The 13,803-nt window shown below is 49.4% G+C and overlaps 5 protein-coding genes across 5 annotated transcripts; 2 read left to right on the top strand and 3 right to left on the bottom strand.

Moving 5' to 3' along the window:
- Window positions 1–336: 336 nt before the first annotated feature.
- On the bottom strand, window positions 337–5,683 carry BJX67DRAFT_373680 (putative RNA helicase/RNAse III; the record flags this gene model as incomplete). Its single annotated transcript, XM_071031434.1, has 17 exons — window positions 337–633; window positions 702–854; window positions 919–1,101; window positions 1,153–1,666; window positions 1,726–2,126; window positions 2,185–3,258; window positions 3,317–3,493; window positions 3,543–3,611; window positions 3,662–3,731; window positions 3,778–3,836; window positions 3,888–4,521; window positions 4,575–4,682; window positions 4,739–5,004; window positions 5,056–5,159; window positions 5,208–5,389; window positions 5,445–5,560; window positions 5,648–5,683. 17 exons carry the CDS (start codon window positions 5,681–5,683, stop codon window positions 337–339), a joined length of 4,443 nt encoding a protein of 1,480 aa, XP_070883657.1.
- Window positions 5,684–6,148: 465 nt separating this feature from the next.
- BJX67DRAFT_360535 (IGBP1/TAP42 family protein) lies at window positions 6,149–7,554 on the top strand. The gene is made up of 3 exons (XM_071029783.1): window positions 6,149–6,520; window positions 6,580–6,856; window positions 6,909–7,554. Exons 1-3 carry the CDS (start codon window positions 6,309–6,311, stop codon window positions 7,485–7,487), a joined length of 1,068 nt encoding a protein of 355 aa, XP_070883656.1. The 5' UTR covers window positions 6,149–6,308; the 3' UTR covers window positions 7,488–7,554.
- BJX67DRAFT_360531 (porphobilinogen deaminase) lies at window positions 7,555–9,103 on the bottom strand. The gene is made up of 2 exons (XM_071029782.1): window positions 8,502–9,103; window positions 7,555–8,436 (listed from the first exon to the last, which is right to left on the bottom strand). The coding sequence occupies exons 1-2, from the start codon at window positions 8,788–8,790 to the stop codon at window positions 7,667–7,669; spliced, it is 1,059 nt and encodes a 352-aa protein (XP_070883655.1). The 5' UTR covers window positions 8,791–9,103; the 3' UTR covers window positions 7,555–7,666.
- Window position 9,104: 1 nt separating this feature from the next.
- On the top strand, window positions 9,105–12,588 carry BJX67DRAFT_360526 (putative LON domain serine protease). The gene is made up of 3 exons (XM_071029781.1): window positions 9,105–9,948; window positions 10,020–12,258; window positions 12,314–12,588. Exons 1-3 carry the CDS (start codon window positions 9,477–9,479, stop codon window positions 12,399–12,401), a joined length of 2,799 nt encoding a protein of 932 aa, XP_070883654.1. The 5' UTR covers window positions 9,105–9,476; the 3' UTR covers window positions 12,402–12,588.
- BJX67DRAFT_201157 (mitochondrial 54S ribosomal protein uL23m) lies at window positions 12,551–13,802 on the bottom strand. Its single transcript, XM_071025464.1, has 3 exons — window positions 13,543–13,802; window positions 13,180–13,467; window positions 12,551–13,053 (listed from the first exon to the last, which is right to left on the bottom strand). The coding sequence occupies exons 1-3, from the start codon at window positions 13,641–13,643 to the stop codon at window positions 12,813–12,815; spliced, it is 630 nt and encodes a 209-aa protein (XP_070883653.1). The 5' UTR covers window positions 13,644–13,802; the 3' UTR covers window positions 12,551–12,812.
- Between the last annotated feature and the right edge of the window lies 1 nt (window position 13,803).

The raw sequence follows: 13,803 nt of genomic DNA, 5'->3' as shown, positions 1-13,803 counted from the left end.
GGTGGTGTCAAATCGGTGATGATATGCCTTTGAGACGCGGCAGACTTCAGCGGCGTGTTTTTTGGTTGCTTTCAGGGGGTAAATCAAACTAGACCTGTTTGGGACTAGTGCACGGGCCACGTCCTCTGGTTCGTGATCTCACGTGACTCCGGGCATTGCTTCAGCGTTTGTTTGCTTGGACCTCAGTTCCATGGGTTGAAGGTTGTCTCCTTATTGTTCGGACCCAAAAAGACAACGAAAATCGAACTCTTGAGGGGTGTAATATCCCCAATTCCTACGAAATGTAACATCTTGGATCCTCTCGTGTCTTTCAAATTCCACGGCCCAAAGTACATCTCAAATCGCCGTTCCACGGTCCATCTCTTTGGAAGTCTCGTCCTCCCGACAATTGCAGCTGAACTTCTCGCGAAATTCAACTTGTCCCATGCTCTCTAGTAGGTCCAATGCCTTCTCACTTACTTTTACCTTGGCGTAGCGCCCAGAGGAAGCTAGGCCTTCAGCGATAACAGTGTCATGGATCATCACAGCAGCTAAAACACGGGGAATCTCGCCGTCTACGGCTGGTATTTCGCCGGCTTTCACACAATAGTCTTTGCAGCCATACTCATTTGCCAGCCGGTTGTGTAGGAAAGTCTGGTTGGAATTAGCTTTTTTTCATCCCATCAGGGAAAGTGCCGTCGAAAGCCTGGAGTGGAGCTTACCATCGGATGTTTGTTCGCAAAGGTATCGTAAATAGCCATATCTTCGAAGTACGGTTTCACATGTCGTTTATAGAAATCTTCAACCAGCGTAAAGTCGAAATTTGAGTCGACGAATACAGCACCAATGTAAGCTTCTACCATATCTGGCAAACACTGATTCGCAAGGTCAGCTGTATACCCAGGTATTCAGCGAGAGGCCCGAAGTGGCAGAACTTACCTTCGGCGGATCAGTAGTTCCAGTCCAAAAATCAACGGTTTCGTTTTCTAGCTCGACAGCCTCGATTTCTTCCGCATATCTGGAGATCTGCGACTGGAGTGGGTTACTGAAGTATCGAAGATGCTTGTGGAGCTTGAGTTTCACTGCCAGTGCCCCAAGGAACTTGTTGGAGACCATTGCCATCTTTGCTACGATTAACAACCTCATGCAACACTTCCCAGTGCAGGGTCTTACCTTATGCTCTGTAAGCCACTGAGGATCTCGGTCCGGATACCTGAAGAACAAGTCCTCCACACAAACCATATCAAACAGTGAATCCCCGAGAAATTCTAGCCTCTGATAGCAGGGTACAGTGGCCCATGCTGACGGGAAGGAAGGATGTGTGAAAGCCGAATGAAGAAGCCTAGGACACTTGAAGCAATAGCCCACTTTCTCTTCAACTAGTCGAGCAAGTTCTATCTCAAATCCAGTCACGCCCTGAGTCTGATACTTAGGCAGAGTATAGATCGAAGTATAATCCTCCCAACACAGAGCTTTGTGATCATCGTTATCAACAAGGGCAGTAACAGCTTTCACCGCCATATCAAAACGATGTTGAGGGCTGCCCGAGAGTACGGATGCTCCAATTAGTGCTTCACAGACATCAGCAATGGTCTTCTCCGCCAGCTGGTGTTTTGCTGAAGAGAGTATTTTCTTGCTGTGGTCTCTCCCCTTTAACAATGTTAACCCCTCGGGGTACCAAGTGTGCCTTTGAGAGAGCATTAGAAGGACTCCACTTAGAGCAACAATTAGGGACTTTTTCAATACCTTGAAAACCCCTGGCTGCGGATGTACCTGTAAAGCTCCTTCTTGATTGCTGTATTGAACAGGTTCTTGTTGCAGATCAGACACATCCGCCGGACATGATAGTCGAATTCGTCGTCATCAGGGTATTGGGCGAAGAGCGAAATTGAGGTTGCCATCTTCAGGAAACAGTCCCCTAAGAATTCGAGGCGCTCGTAGTTTTTCCCCATTCCCCTTTGGAGGTGTATTTGCTGGGCGCGGTGCTCGTCCGTGTTATCCGAATCTTTCGTAAAGGCCTCTAAAGCAAGTTCAGGCGCCACAATCAAATCGAGACCGCTACATGCTTCTAATGTGATCAAATAAGCGTCAATCCTTGTAACCACAGCGGGGAAAGCAAGACAGGAAGCCGCGACAGGGGCAGGAATCTTTCATAACTGTCAGTGACCATATGAAGGGCTCTTCCTCCATCTCGTGGGAGCTCACCGCAGATACTCTCAAAGGCTCCAAGCAGATATAGCATGTGGTTGCTGCCTCTTTCTCTTGATCTGTCATTTTGTCGAGCATGTTTCTTCGAAGACGGACCAATTCCGCTCTCAAAACTGGCTGATTCCAATTACATTTCGCAAGAAATTTTGCCCGTGCATTTTTGGAGAGGCTAATAGAATAGTTCATAATGTTGTCCATATGACGACGGCGTGGTACAAAGGCAGGGGGCGGGTCTGAGGGCTGGAGGCACTCATCCACCGCTTGAGTGAAGTACCGGCAACGCCCATCCCACGGATCGAAGACGAAGCGATCGCGCAGAGTCTCTGACGTTGCATTTTCAGGAAAAGTTAGCTCGTCATTCTCATTTACCAGATGAACAGCATCCCAGTCGATACACGTTGACAGATCAGGCTCGGATTCTGCAGGGTGTCGCGCGCACATCGGAGCAAGCCAATATGACATATGTTCAGGGTTGCAACTATAAGTCTTCTGGAACACATCACGGAAGACACGGAGTGTAAATGCAGTAACATCACTTAGTTCTTGAACCGAGAACGTCCAAGCTTTCCCCACAGAGACACAATGGACTGTAGTCTCTATATCACCTTCCTCAAGAAATATAGGGAACTCGGGGATCGCAGGTAACTCCTCTCGAGTCAATAGAACTAGATCTACCAACTCCCGAGAAAGTGGTCTGGAGGGCTTGAACGTAATGATGGTTGCAAAAACCATATCCGGCAACATACCCCGACCAATGGCCCAAAGTGATGGCTTCAGCAGCATATCATACTGATTTGTCTTTTTGCAAGTGATAGCTAGCTTCGCATTTCTCATCGCGGGTAGACGCCTATGGTATACTGAGTTGAAGCGGTCATCAAGAAGCTTGTGCTTCCGAAGCAGGACGCAAGTATCGAACGCCGCAGATCGCTTTGCGGTTGACTTGCTTACAGCTGGACTGCCTGTTAGGCCCCGAATTGGGGATCGTTCCGGTAGTATAACCTCGCAGACGAACGTGTTGTTGACGGGAAGAACGACATATGTAACCTGACCCGTAACGTCCCCTTCATATTGCTATACATTCTATGGTCAGAATCACGTCAACGTGCCAGTTTTTAGACTCAGCCCCTACCAGTGAACTTGCGTACCGCGCTAGAACAGCCAGTGCAGAATGATATGTGAGACGTGCCCCCGAGCTTTTAACCGTATATGCTCTCTCTACTTCACGTGATGATGAGTCCGGAACCAAGTCGTTTCCCTTCAAGATTCGATCTTCCGGGAGCGATTCGCAGAAAGCTTGCATAATATTCTGCGAGATTAGTTTAGGGCATGCGGACCCGGGCTCAGGTTGAACGTACTTCGGCATTCTGAACTTGAAGAAGTCGTTCTTCCTGTTCAGGACTATATCGCTCGATGATACTTGCATACTTTGGATCTGCGTTAGAACCAGGAAAGCCATATACCATTCACACCATACCGTAGAATTAGACTGCCTAGCACGGCCACGACTCTGAACGTATTGGATCATGGTGTTGAACAGATCGAATCTACTCAATCAGCATCTCCAAACATAATCTGTGGGCCACAACATACCGCACGACAAGGTTACAGTCAGCAATGTCAAGGCCTTCCTCGGCCACAGACGTAGCAAACTACATTTGTTTAGAAAAGTGTAGTTTAACTACATACTGTGACTTCCTTACCAAACAGTTGATCTCTCCACTCCTGAACTTGACAAGAGCAAGAAACTGCTGGCGGAAGGATATGTTGGCTGCAGTCAAATCGTCGGATCGCGCCCCAATTAGCAACCCTGGCCGTATGCGCGGAATCTGTAAAGTCTGAAAGAGCTCGAGAAGCATGAGGGCAGTGTAGCGCATTTCTGTGAAGACAATGCATTTCGTCTCTAGATCGTTCTGGTAATGTTCAGTGAGCTTCTTCCGCAGGAGCTGCACTTTCTGGCTTAATTCACCCGGCTCATATGGACTATTAAGGGGATGCTCATTGACGATACTATTGGCCTCCTGGAGTCGCGCCATCTCCTCTTGTGACTTGCCCTCGAGCCTTGGTAGTACTTGTGCTGAGAAGACCTGCTTCCACACACCATCTGAGCACCATCTACCGAGCTGGGAACTCGCGCCCCAGGCAAATCGGAAGATAGATTTCAGATCCCCAATGTCACCGAATCGACTCTCCATGAGGTTGTAGAGCTTGGTTCCGAAAGGAGATCCAAGTTTGTTATGAACCCATACTTCCTCAGTTGGTCGTTTGATAAAACGGTGTATCTGAGACAGTTCAGACGCCGTAGCAATCTTGCTGTCCAAAAGCTCTTCCAGTCTCCTATAAATACGTCAGCTCGTGGTGAGATACACTAATGAGGCTGCCCGCCATACATTGCACCCTCAAGAATATCACCCTTCGTGTCAACTGGGGATGCGGTCATTCCAAAAATTCTTGGGCGCTTCGAAGGAGGTACCTGGTAATATGAGTCTCTTATAATACTAGAAATAGACGGGATGTGAGTAGCAATCCAAAAGCTGTGCGGAAAATTCCGCACCTCGCATAAGCATGACTTTTCTTCGCATGATGAGCTTCATCGAATATCAGCAGGTTTATCTGTTCCATCTTGATATGGGTGTGGAGCAGACAGAGATGCAATATGTCGGCTGTACAAACAATTATCATGTACTTTTCGAAATACTCATCCCAAGTCTCTTGATTCCAGAAGTCAGTACCCAGAGCACCGAAGACGTGACCGACGTTCGAGTCAAGATTGTTGCGCAGGACCCCTGCTTGTTGATAGGAAAGAGTCACGCTGTCAACCTGTTGGACTTGTCAGACTGATTCACACAAGAGTTACATTATTTGTCATACCAGGAAGAACGCTATCCGATGTGGCTCCCCAGCTGCACGGTTATTAAGCTCTTTCTCGATCGTGTACTTCAGCAGAAGGACGGCTATCAGGGTCTTTCCAGCACCTGCAATATGATCAGACCACTAGAAACTGCGCCCAGAGGCGGGCATACCTGTCGCCAAAACCGCAATCGTGTTTTCAGTCTTTGCCCTTTCAAAGAGCTCTATCTGATACTCTCGAGGGTCCAATGCCCTTTGTCCCTGGTCTTTGGAGACAAATAGCCGAGCAGTAGAAATCTGAGATTCTGAGAGAGGCTCGACCTTCTCATCACAGGTGTCTGCTCGTTTCGCAAGCCTGGTGTCAAATTAGCGTTCTGTGCGGCCGATGAGATGGGTTGCAGATCACTGACAGTGCCTCGAAGTTCGCTTTCTGGGCCTTTCGACGCTGCGAGGTCTCTTGGGCCGGGGAGATGATTTCGATCTGCGACTCGTCGGATGAAGAGTGGTCTTTCTCATGGACAGATCCCTCCATGAGTGAAGTTTATTAGCTAGTTTACTGAGAAAACGGTAAACCTCTCGGGCTGGAGATAAGATGCTTAAGGAGTAAACTCACCAATGACGTGGAGGCAACGGTCGAGGCATCCCCCATAATGCACGCGAAGAGATTTCAACTACCGAGATCAAAGGGAGTGGCTTTCATACAGTCAGTGGGCTAGCGTTGTGCAAGAGTAGTCTGAGGTCGAGGGATAGTTTCAATGGTAGATGATTGGGATATTTAGTGGAGGTTGAAAGAGAGTGATTGGGGAAAGAGAAAAAGGGAACCTTGGAAGATTGGATAAAAATTACAAGAATCGGCATCCTCCTAAAAATTTATGAGAAGAGCATGCACAACAAACACCAAGGCGAGCAAACGCCCGACAACACTGCGGACTTCATTCACCAAACAAGGTACCCGGTGTCCACCCCTTCAATGAAACATATAAGGATGGCCGATACTGGGGAATCTTGCACCTAGAAAACTTGACTGAAAAGCCGAGGCATATTGAATTTGAGTCATTCTATCACCAACCTAACATAATCCAGACAAGAACATGGAGAGCAATGCAGAGAATAGGATGTCATAGACACATGGTGGGGAGGCTTAAATTGACTGCGGGGCAACCCAGCGAAAATTAAAGTCCGGTTTTGCTCCCGAGGTCGCCCCAAAAGATCGACATTCTTGACTGGAGCTTGATTCTTCGACTTAACACCTTCACGGACGTCCCCGAATTCCAATGGAGCAACCTCAGACCCTTCGTTCTCTATTCACCGACGCAAAACAACAGAAAGTCTCGCTGGAATCTCGCGCTGAGACAAACACAGACGCATATCGCAGTGATGTTAATGCGACGATAGCAAAGCTTGAAGAATGTCGGCGACTGGTCGGCGCACTATCCATTTTTAGCTCCAATGAGCTGTTAGAGGATATATCTACAAGTGACTTACCGTGAGTTATCTGTCAAGCTTGCTTGTGCATTGATTGTAACCGCTTCATCTCCTTGTTAGATACCTAACGGTCGATTACCTTATCGCCGAGCTCCTTCAGAGGTCCTATAGCTCAGATCGCGAAGCGACATTACAAAGAGTACTTCGACAATATGAGGCCTACCTGGCACGTTTGGAAGATTATGACTTGCTGAGCGCGAAAGACAAGAAGCTCTATGAACGATACGTAGCAAATCCCGCCTCATTCTCACTGACACAAACGAACGATCCCGCAACCCGAAGAGACGTAAAGATATCAAGGCTCAAGGAGGAAAAGGAGCTTAAACAAAGGCTAGAGGTTAGATTAGTCGACACTTGACGTTCTGACTGTCGCTTACGCTGCTTTCAAGTACCTCTCCGAGAACCAACATCAGATCCAAAGTGATGAAGACGACGTACGGCAGCTTTACCTTGCGGAAATACATCTGTATACCCACCAAGCATTCCAGTCTCTGGATATTTTAACACAGGAACTATCCATGTTATCAATGATTCGGAAAATGCCCCCCAGATCCGAAGTTTCGGATGAAAACGACCCAAGAGGGAGAAACCGGGGGAGTGATACAAACTATTCGGAGCGATTGGATCCACCGATAGCGCAACTTTTGCAGGGCGGAAAGTTTGGGCCGCTATTGAGCAAAGAAGGGAAACCTATGCAGCCTTTTACACTCCTTGACCGCCGTACACAGCTCCGCGATGGCGTTTTTCGGTCAGGACATAACCTCCCCACTATGACCATCGACGAGTACTTGGAGGAAGAGAAGAGAAGGGGAAACGTGGTTCAGGGAGGAGAGCAGTCAGGTCAACGAGAAGAGCTCGACGAGGATGACTTGGATAAGGCGGACGAAGAGACAATGAAGGCTAGGGAGTGGGACGAATTCAAAGAAGCAAACCCGCGGGGTTCAGGAAATACCTTGAATAGGGGCTAATTGATGTTGATATATGAGACATATACATCTATCTATGCAAATGGTACATGCATACAGCACATGTTTTTGATGTGAATAAGATGCCGGCTATGTAAACCCGTCAGGGACCTAAAATACTCCAGAGATAGTATCCGATGAAGCAAAGTATAGGAGAGGCGAGAAACTCCTTCGCGTAAGTTCTAAGATGCGGTGGACTCGGAAACGGGGATCTTCAGCTGAGGTTGTTTGTTTCGCTGTATCTCCTCGAGAATTTTGTCTGCTCCTTTAGCCACCAAAGCTTTGGCTACCGTAATACCGAATTCTTCTGCGGACTGGGACGAGCCCACTGATCCATCAACCTCAACTTCAGCACTCTCACTACCATCCACGCTAACGACAATAGCCCGCATTCTCAATTTCGAGGACACATCGGTGTCCTGAACCCACTCAGTTTCAACGCCCAATGGTGCACTGCAACCGCCTTCTAGGAACCGTAGAAGACTTCTCTCGGCCAAAGAAGCAAATGTCGTCTTGTCGTGTCCAATACCCCTTAACATATCCTCCATAACCTTATCATCTTTGCGGATTTCAATGCCCAAGGCACCCTGCCCGACAGCATAGAGCATCCCACCATTCTTCGATTCCAAATACTGGAATATGCGGTCTCCAAGTCCTAGCCTTAATAGACCAGCAGCCGCCAGGATAAGACAGGTATACGGGCTATCTTCAGCGTCTAGCTTAGAGAGCCGCGTTCCAATGTTTCCACGTACGTCTTTGACCTTCAAATGCGGGTATTTTCGCGCGAGCTGAGCGGTACGGCGGATGGAAGACGTCCCTACGACTGAGCCTGCGGGCATCTCGGCCAAAGTCATATTTGGTAGGCCCTTCTTAATGACTAGAACGTCTCGCGAATCTTCCCGTCGCATCATCGGGCCAAGGGTACAGGTGGGCGGTAAAAGCGTTGGCACATCTAATGCCATTTCAGGAATATTTAGTCTGGATCCAGCGCACTCGGAATATGAAGCAGAGAATTACCTTTTAATGAGTGTACAATAAGATCAACTTGTCCTGCGACCAGAAGGTCCTCAAGCTCTTGCGTCCATAGATTTTTGGAGGTGAATTCCCGAAGCGCAATGGTTGTATTTTGGTCTCCAGCGGTTTCGCGCGAGTGTATCCGGAAGTCATAGTCAGGGTATCTCTCTTTGAGCGCCGCTAGAACAAGGTCTGTCTGGAGGAGAGCGAGTTTAGACTTGCGCGTGCCGATTGTAAAAGTCTTCTGAGACGCGGGGTCTGCGGAGAGTGGCGGGGCTTGTTTGTCCCCCATTTCGATAATTGGAGAACAGGGGGGGAATCTGCTGCTTCAAAATTGGTCGACCGGATCTGCCTCGTGTATGCGATATAATAATCAAGACTATAAGAAGGGAAAAGCGCTTGAGGGGGAAAGCGGAAATTCAGTTTGATTCCGATAAACTTGGGGCCCAGCAAAGCCGAACGCTGTTCCGGCAGGAAGATAAACTACCGACCATGTGCTTCTGTGACACGGCAATACGCAGCTGAAGCAGTAATACGCCACGTGATACGGGCATATTACGCTGCGGAAACGCCGAGAACTTGGGATAACTGCTCTCTTTGTCTTCGATTCTATGAACTAGAAATACAGTTGCTCATATAGATATCAGAACCAATATCACGAACCTATGACACAGGTATACTCCTGTTCAGTCGACATTGCGTGTTGGGGTCGCCTGCGGAGAAGGAACTGACGTAACGAACCTCGGCTTCGGAAACACTGGCTTATCTTCAGATCATCACAATAATCCTCCACAGGGTTCTGGAACCTCGCGCCATCAACCTTATAAAGCAACCGCATCTCCACCTCCAATCTCCCGACCCTTTCGACATCTCGGTCCTATCTCAACCATCCAATCCTCACGCTTAAACTCGGCCTCTACTTAGCCTCGACTCTTGTTTTAGGAGCATAGAGTCGCCTAATCACCCCAACTACCCAAGATGGGCTCCAACGGGGGAAGACCGACGAAGTTGTCTTTGGTTCCACTCCCGAAAGGCTCCGTCTTACTCCCCGGGGCTACTCTACGGATTCCAGTCTCAAACCGGCCCGATCTTGCCAATCTTCTCTCCTCATTACTGGATCGGGGTCAATCGAACAGGCGAGATGCGAACTCAATTACCTTCGGCTGTATTCCGCTCTGCTCGCCTTTTTTGAGCAAGGATGGCCAGCACGTCATCGATGACGGTACTGTGGACGATGATAAGAAGGAGGAATATGAATCTATCGATGCGGGTCAAGCGAGAAAGGAGGATCTGTACCGTTTTGGTACACTCGGCAAGGTCATCGGTGTTCAGCGCCGTGCCTACTCGGAACCCCATCTCCTAGTTCAAGGTGTTCAGCGTATAACGGTTAGACGTGTTCTGAAGGAACGCCCATTCTTCGAGGCGGAGTGCATTCTTCATGATGAGAAAGGTGAATTTCCAAGCTTTCCATCGACCTGCGTCGTTGTGATTTATGCTGATCTATGCTGATCCTGTACACAGAGCCGTCTCCGAGCGATGCGGAAACCGTGGAGCTATTCGAACAATTAAGACAGCTCTCCCGGGAATTTCTCACTCTCCTACGATATACGTCGTTGATGCCTGCTACTGGAGGACCCCGCTTGTCACCCATCATCGCCCGTAAATTCGAATTGATAATTACCAAGTCTGACTTGGCGCAGGCAGGAAGACTAGCAGATGTCATGGCTGATATCGCCGAATCAGGCCTTGAGGAGAAGCTTCGTGTTCTATCTGCCCTGGACGTCAAGACTAGGTTGGAAAGAGTAATTGATATTCTGAGCAAACAAAACCAAAGCATTCGCGGCAATGTCAAATTCACAACCATCTCTACGGATAGCGTTCCTCCGGGATCTCTCATCGACATTAGTCAGATTGATCCTCGATTACGAGACCTGCTGTCAAGACGAGGACTGGCTGGCAGTCAAGGGTCCACTCCGCCGGGAGTTGGCGGGCGGAATAACGACTCAGATGAAAAGGAGTCCAACGAGCTGGACGAGCTGCAACAAAAGCTGAAAGAGGCTCAGCTCAGCCCGGAGGCTCGGAAAGTCGCTGACAAGGAACTGCGTCGGCTTCGTAAGATGATGCCGATGAACCAGGAGTACGGAGTCGTTCGGACCTACCTCGAGAATATCGCTGAGCTCCCATGGGCCAAAGTGACGGAAGATAAACTCGGCCCAGACACCTTGAAACTCGCGCGGAAGCAGTTGGATGACGACCACTATGGGCTGGAAAGAATCAAGAAGAGGCTGCTCGAATACCTCGCAGTTCTAAGACTTAAACAATCAACAAACCAAGATCTTGAGCGACAAATTGCGGCCCTCACGAAAGAGTTAGACAACTCCGGTGGTGATATCGAAAAGGATATACCATCATTGCCGGCGTCAGATCGTGCTGCTATTGAGTCAAAACTACACATGTTAACTTCCAGGCGTATGGTCGATAAATCTCCGATTCTTCTCCTTGTTGGGCCCCCGGGAACCGGAAAGACGAGCTTGGCGAGATCTGTTGCCACTGCTCTGGGTCGCAAGTTCCACCGGATATCCCTTGGTGGTGTTAGGGATGAAGCCGAGATTAGGGGGCATCGGAGGACCTATGTCGCCGCCATGCCTGGTTTGATTGTTAACGGTCTCAAGAAGGTTGGTGTCGCCAATCCAGTGTTCTTGCTCGATGAAATCGATAAGCTCGGCGGCCCCAATTTCCAGGGGGATCCTTCTGCGGCGATGCTTGAAGTCTTGGACCCTGAGCAGAATTATACATTCGTTGATCATTATATCAACATCCCCATCGATCTGAGCAAGGTCCTTTTCATTGCAACAGCCAACTCTCTTGACACCATCCCCGCACCACTCTTCGACAGAATGGAGACGATTCAACTCTCCGGCTACACAACTGTCGAGAAGCGACACATTGCAAAAAGACATCTTATTCCCAAGCAAATTCGAGCCAATGGCCTTGAGGAAGGACAAGTCATTATTTCGGATGATGTTATTGACAAGACTACGACCTCCTACACTCGAGAATCTGGTGTCCGTAACCTTGAGCGAGAGCTCGGTTCAATCTGCCGCTACAAAGCCGTCCAGTATGCGGACGCATCCGATGCAGCTAAAGCTGACTCGTACAATCCTGTGGTTAGCGTTGATGATTTGGAAGAGATCCTCGGTATTGAGCGCTTCGATGAAGAAATCATTGAGAAGCACGGCCGCCCAGGTGTAGTCACTGGCCTCGTTGCGTACTCCACCGGTGGCCAAGGGAGCATTTTGTTCATTGAGGTCGCAGACATGCCCGGAAGTGGCCGCGTCCAGCTAACGGGAAAGCTCGGCGACGTCCTCAAGGAGAGCGTCGAAGTGGCCCTCACCTGGGTCAAGGCTCACTCCTTCGAACTTGGTCTGACCTCCGATCCGAACGAAGACATCATGAAGAATCGAAGTCTACACGTCCACTGCCCCTCAGGAGCCATCCCCAAGGACGGGCCCTCCGCAGGTCTCGCACACACCATTGGTTTAATCTCTCTTTTCTCAGGCAAAGCTGTTCCTCCAAAGCTTGCGATGACCGGTGAAGTCTCCCTTCGGGGACGTGTGATGCCCGTCGGCGGTATCAAGGAGAAGCTCATCGGCGCATTGCGAGCTGGTGTCACCACTGTCCTTCTGCCTCATCAGAACAGGAAGGAGGTCAAGGACGTCCCAGAGGAAGTTAGCCGCGGTCTTGAGATTATCTATGTCAAGTATGTTCACCCATTGCACTCACTCTATTAAACCATCTCACTAACACCGCCATAGGCACATTTGGGAAGCCATTCGACACGTATGGCCGGACGCTCACTGGCCTGGCCAGCATCATATGAACTTCATGGAGAGTCGGCTATAACCCTCTTTAACTCTCCACTCTCTAGCTTTATTCATAGCGCTTGACTTAGCCCTTTTGGCCTTCCTGTGCATCTTAGTAGTGCACTATCCGCGTGTATTGATCACCGACATCCATCATAGCATATAGTATTGTTAATACTACAGTCTCATCTCAGTTAAACGGTATTGAATACATGAGCATTTCCAGCGCGTTATTCTGTCCCAGGAGTTACGCTTTTACATTTCCCAATGCACTTAACGTGGAACCAAAAGTCTAGATTGTAAGACTGAACACATGATACAGGCATATCAGTTAATACAGCATCAGAAAAGAAAGCGTATCTCCCCAATCCAAACTAGGCGGTAAGTCTCTCAAGGGCTTTAGCCTTGAGAGAGTCCAGACACAAGTAAACCAAGACCCGATAAAGGGGATCTATGACCGCGAACTCCCCGGCGAAATCCCCTTCGCACCCCCAACGATCGGCCGATCATAGTTCAGCCCCAAAGCCTGCCAGGTGGGCCTCCACGGTTTCGAGCCGTCCAGCAGCTTCTTCGCCTCCTCCTCAAACGCCTCGCGCTCCTCCTTATTCGGCTCCATCCCTGCCTCCGGTCGCTGTGCCTTCTGAATCTGGTCTTGGTATTTCGCCGCCTTGTAGAATTGATCCTTCTCCCACCTATTATCCACAACCACAAGAGCTCAGCACAATAACCTTGCGCGAAGAACGCAACCAAAAACAAAAAAACACCGCGGACAAAGACAATCCACAAAGTGAGTGGAGTAGGAAGGGTAGGGCACTCACGGCGACATATCCTCCGGAACATCCGGCCAAACAAACGGCTGCTTCATCTCAACCGTCATCCTCTTCTTCGATCTCGGTCGCCTCAGCGGCCCATACCCCTTCCCGTCTCGTCGCATCCGTGTGACCTTCTGCTGTTCCACGTAGCTACGGATCCGGAGGACACCGACTCCATACAGACGCTGCAGGTAGTCGCGCAGGTCGAGCTTGTTGAAGTTCAAGGGGACGTAAAAGGATGCATAGCGCGGGGGGAGGAACGGTGTGCGGATAAGAGCGATTGTGGCGTTGGGGCTGTATATGAGGACTTAGCTTTTGCAGCAATTGGCCGCGGTTAATCTTGAGGTTTTGCGTGGTTTGGTTTCTTACAGGTATACCTGCTTGCGCTGTGAGAGAGGTGCGGACGGGCCAACCCAGCCAAGGGGCCTTTTGGGCGCTCTCAAGACTTTTCGGATCGTTCCGCGTGGCATCTCAAATACTGAGGGGTTTGGTAAGCGTTCCGGATCAGAGAAAATTGGATAATCGTCGGGAGGTTGTGTTGGATTCGTGAAGTAGTCGTCGGCCGTTTCTTTTGAGATTGCGGAACTTTTGCTGATCGGAATTGCGTGGTTGGCCGCACACGGTGCCGTA

The sequence above is a fragment of the Aspergillus lucknowensis genome (genome assembly GCF_044049455.1).
Source record: "Aspergillus lucknowensis strain CBS 449.75 chromosome Unknown BJX67scaffold_38, whole genome shotgun sequence".
In the NCBI taxonomy this organism is placed as follows: Eukaryota; Fungi; Ascomycota; class Eurotiomycetes; order Eurotiales; family Aspergillaceae; genus Aspergillus; species Aspergillus lucknowensis.
Note: the sequence above shows the minus strand (reverse complement) of the source record. Positions and strands in the feature narration are given on the sequence as shown.

Excerpts from the sequence above, each read along its gene's own strand:
- BJX67DRAFT_360526 (XM_071029781.1), top strand. The coding sequence starts at position 9,477 with ATGGGCTCCAACGGGGGAAGACCGACGAAGTTGTCTTTGGTTCCACTC. Across the intron at positions 9,949-10,019 it reads CATTCTTCATGATGAGAAAG|AGCCGTCTCCGAGCGATGCG; the intron begins GTGAATTTCCAA and ends TCCTGTACACAG. Across the intron at positions 12,259-12,313 it reads CTTGAGATTATCTATGTCAA|GCACATTTGGGAAGCCATTC; the intron begins GTATGTTCACCC and ends ACACCGCCATAG.
- BJX67DRAFT_201157 (XM_071025464.1), bottom strand. The coding sequence starts at position 13,643 with ATGCCACGCGGAACGATCCGAAAAGTCTTGAGAGCGCCCAAAAGGCCC. Across the intron at positions 13,468-13,542 it reads CAGCGCAAGCAGGTATACCT|CCCCAACGCCACAATCGCTC; the intron begins GTAAGAAACCAA and ends CCTCATATACAG. Across the intron at positions 13,054-13,179 it reads GTTCCGGAGGATATGTCGCC|GTGGGAGAAGGATCAATTCT; the intron begins GTGAGTGCCCTA and ends TGTGGATAATAG.
- BJX67DRAFT_360531 (XM_071029782.1), bottom strand. The coding sequence starts at position 8,790 with ATGGGGGACAAACAAGCCCCGCCACTCTCCGCAGACCCCGCGTCTCAG. Across the intron at positions 8,437-8,501 it reads TATTGTACACTCATTAAAAG|ATGTGCCAACGCTTTTACCG; the intron begins GTAATTCTCTGC and ends AAATGGCATTAG.
- BJX67DRAFT_360535 (XM_071029783.1), top strand. The coding sequence starts at position 6,309 with ATGGAGCAACCTCAGACCCTTCGTTCTCTATTCACCGACGCAAAACAA. Across the intron at positions 6,521-6,579 it reads ATATCTACAAGTGACTTACC|ATACCTAACGGTCGATTACC; the intron begins GTGAGTTATCTG and ends TCTCCTTGTTAG. Across the intron at positions 6,857-6,908 it reads AGCTTAAACAAAGGCTAGAG|TACCTCTCCGAGAACCAACA; the intron begins GTTAGATTAGTC and ends GCTGCTTTCAAG.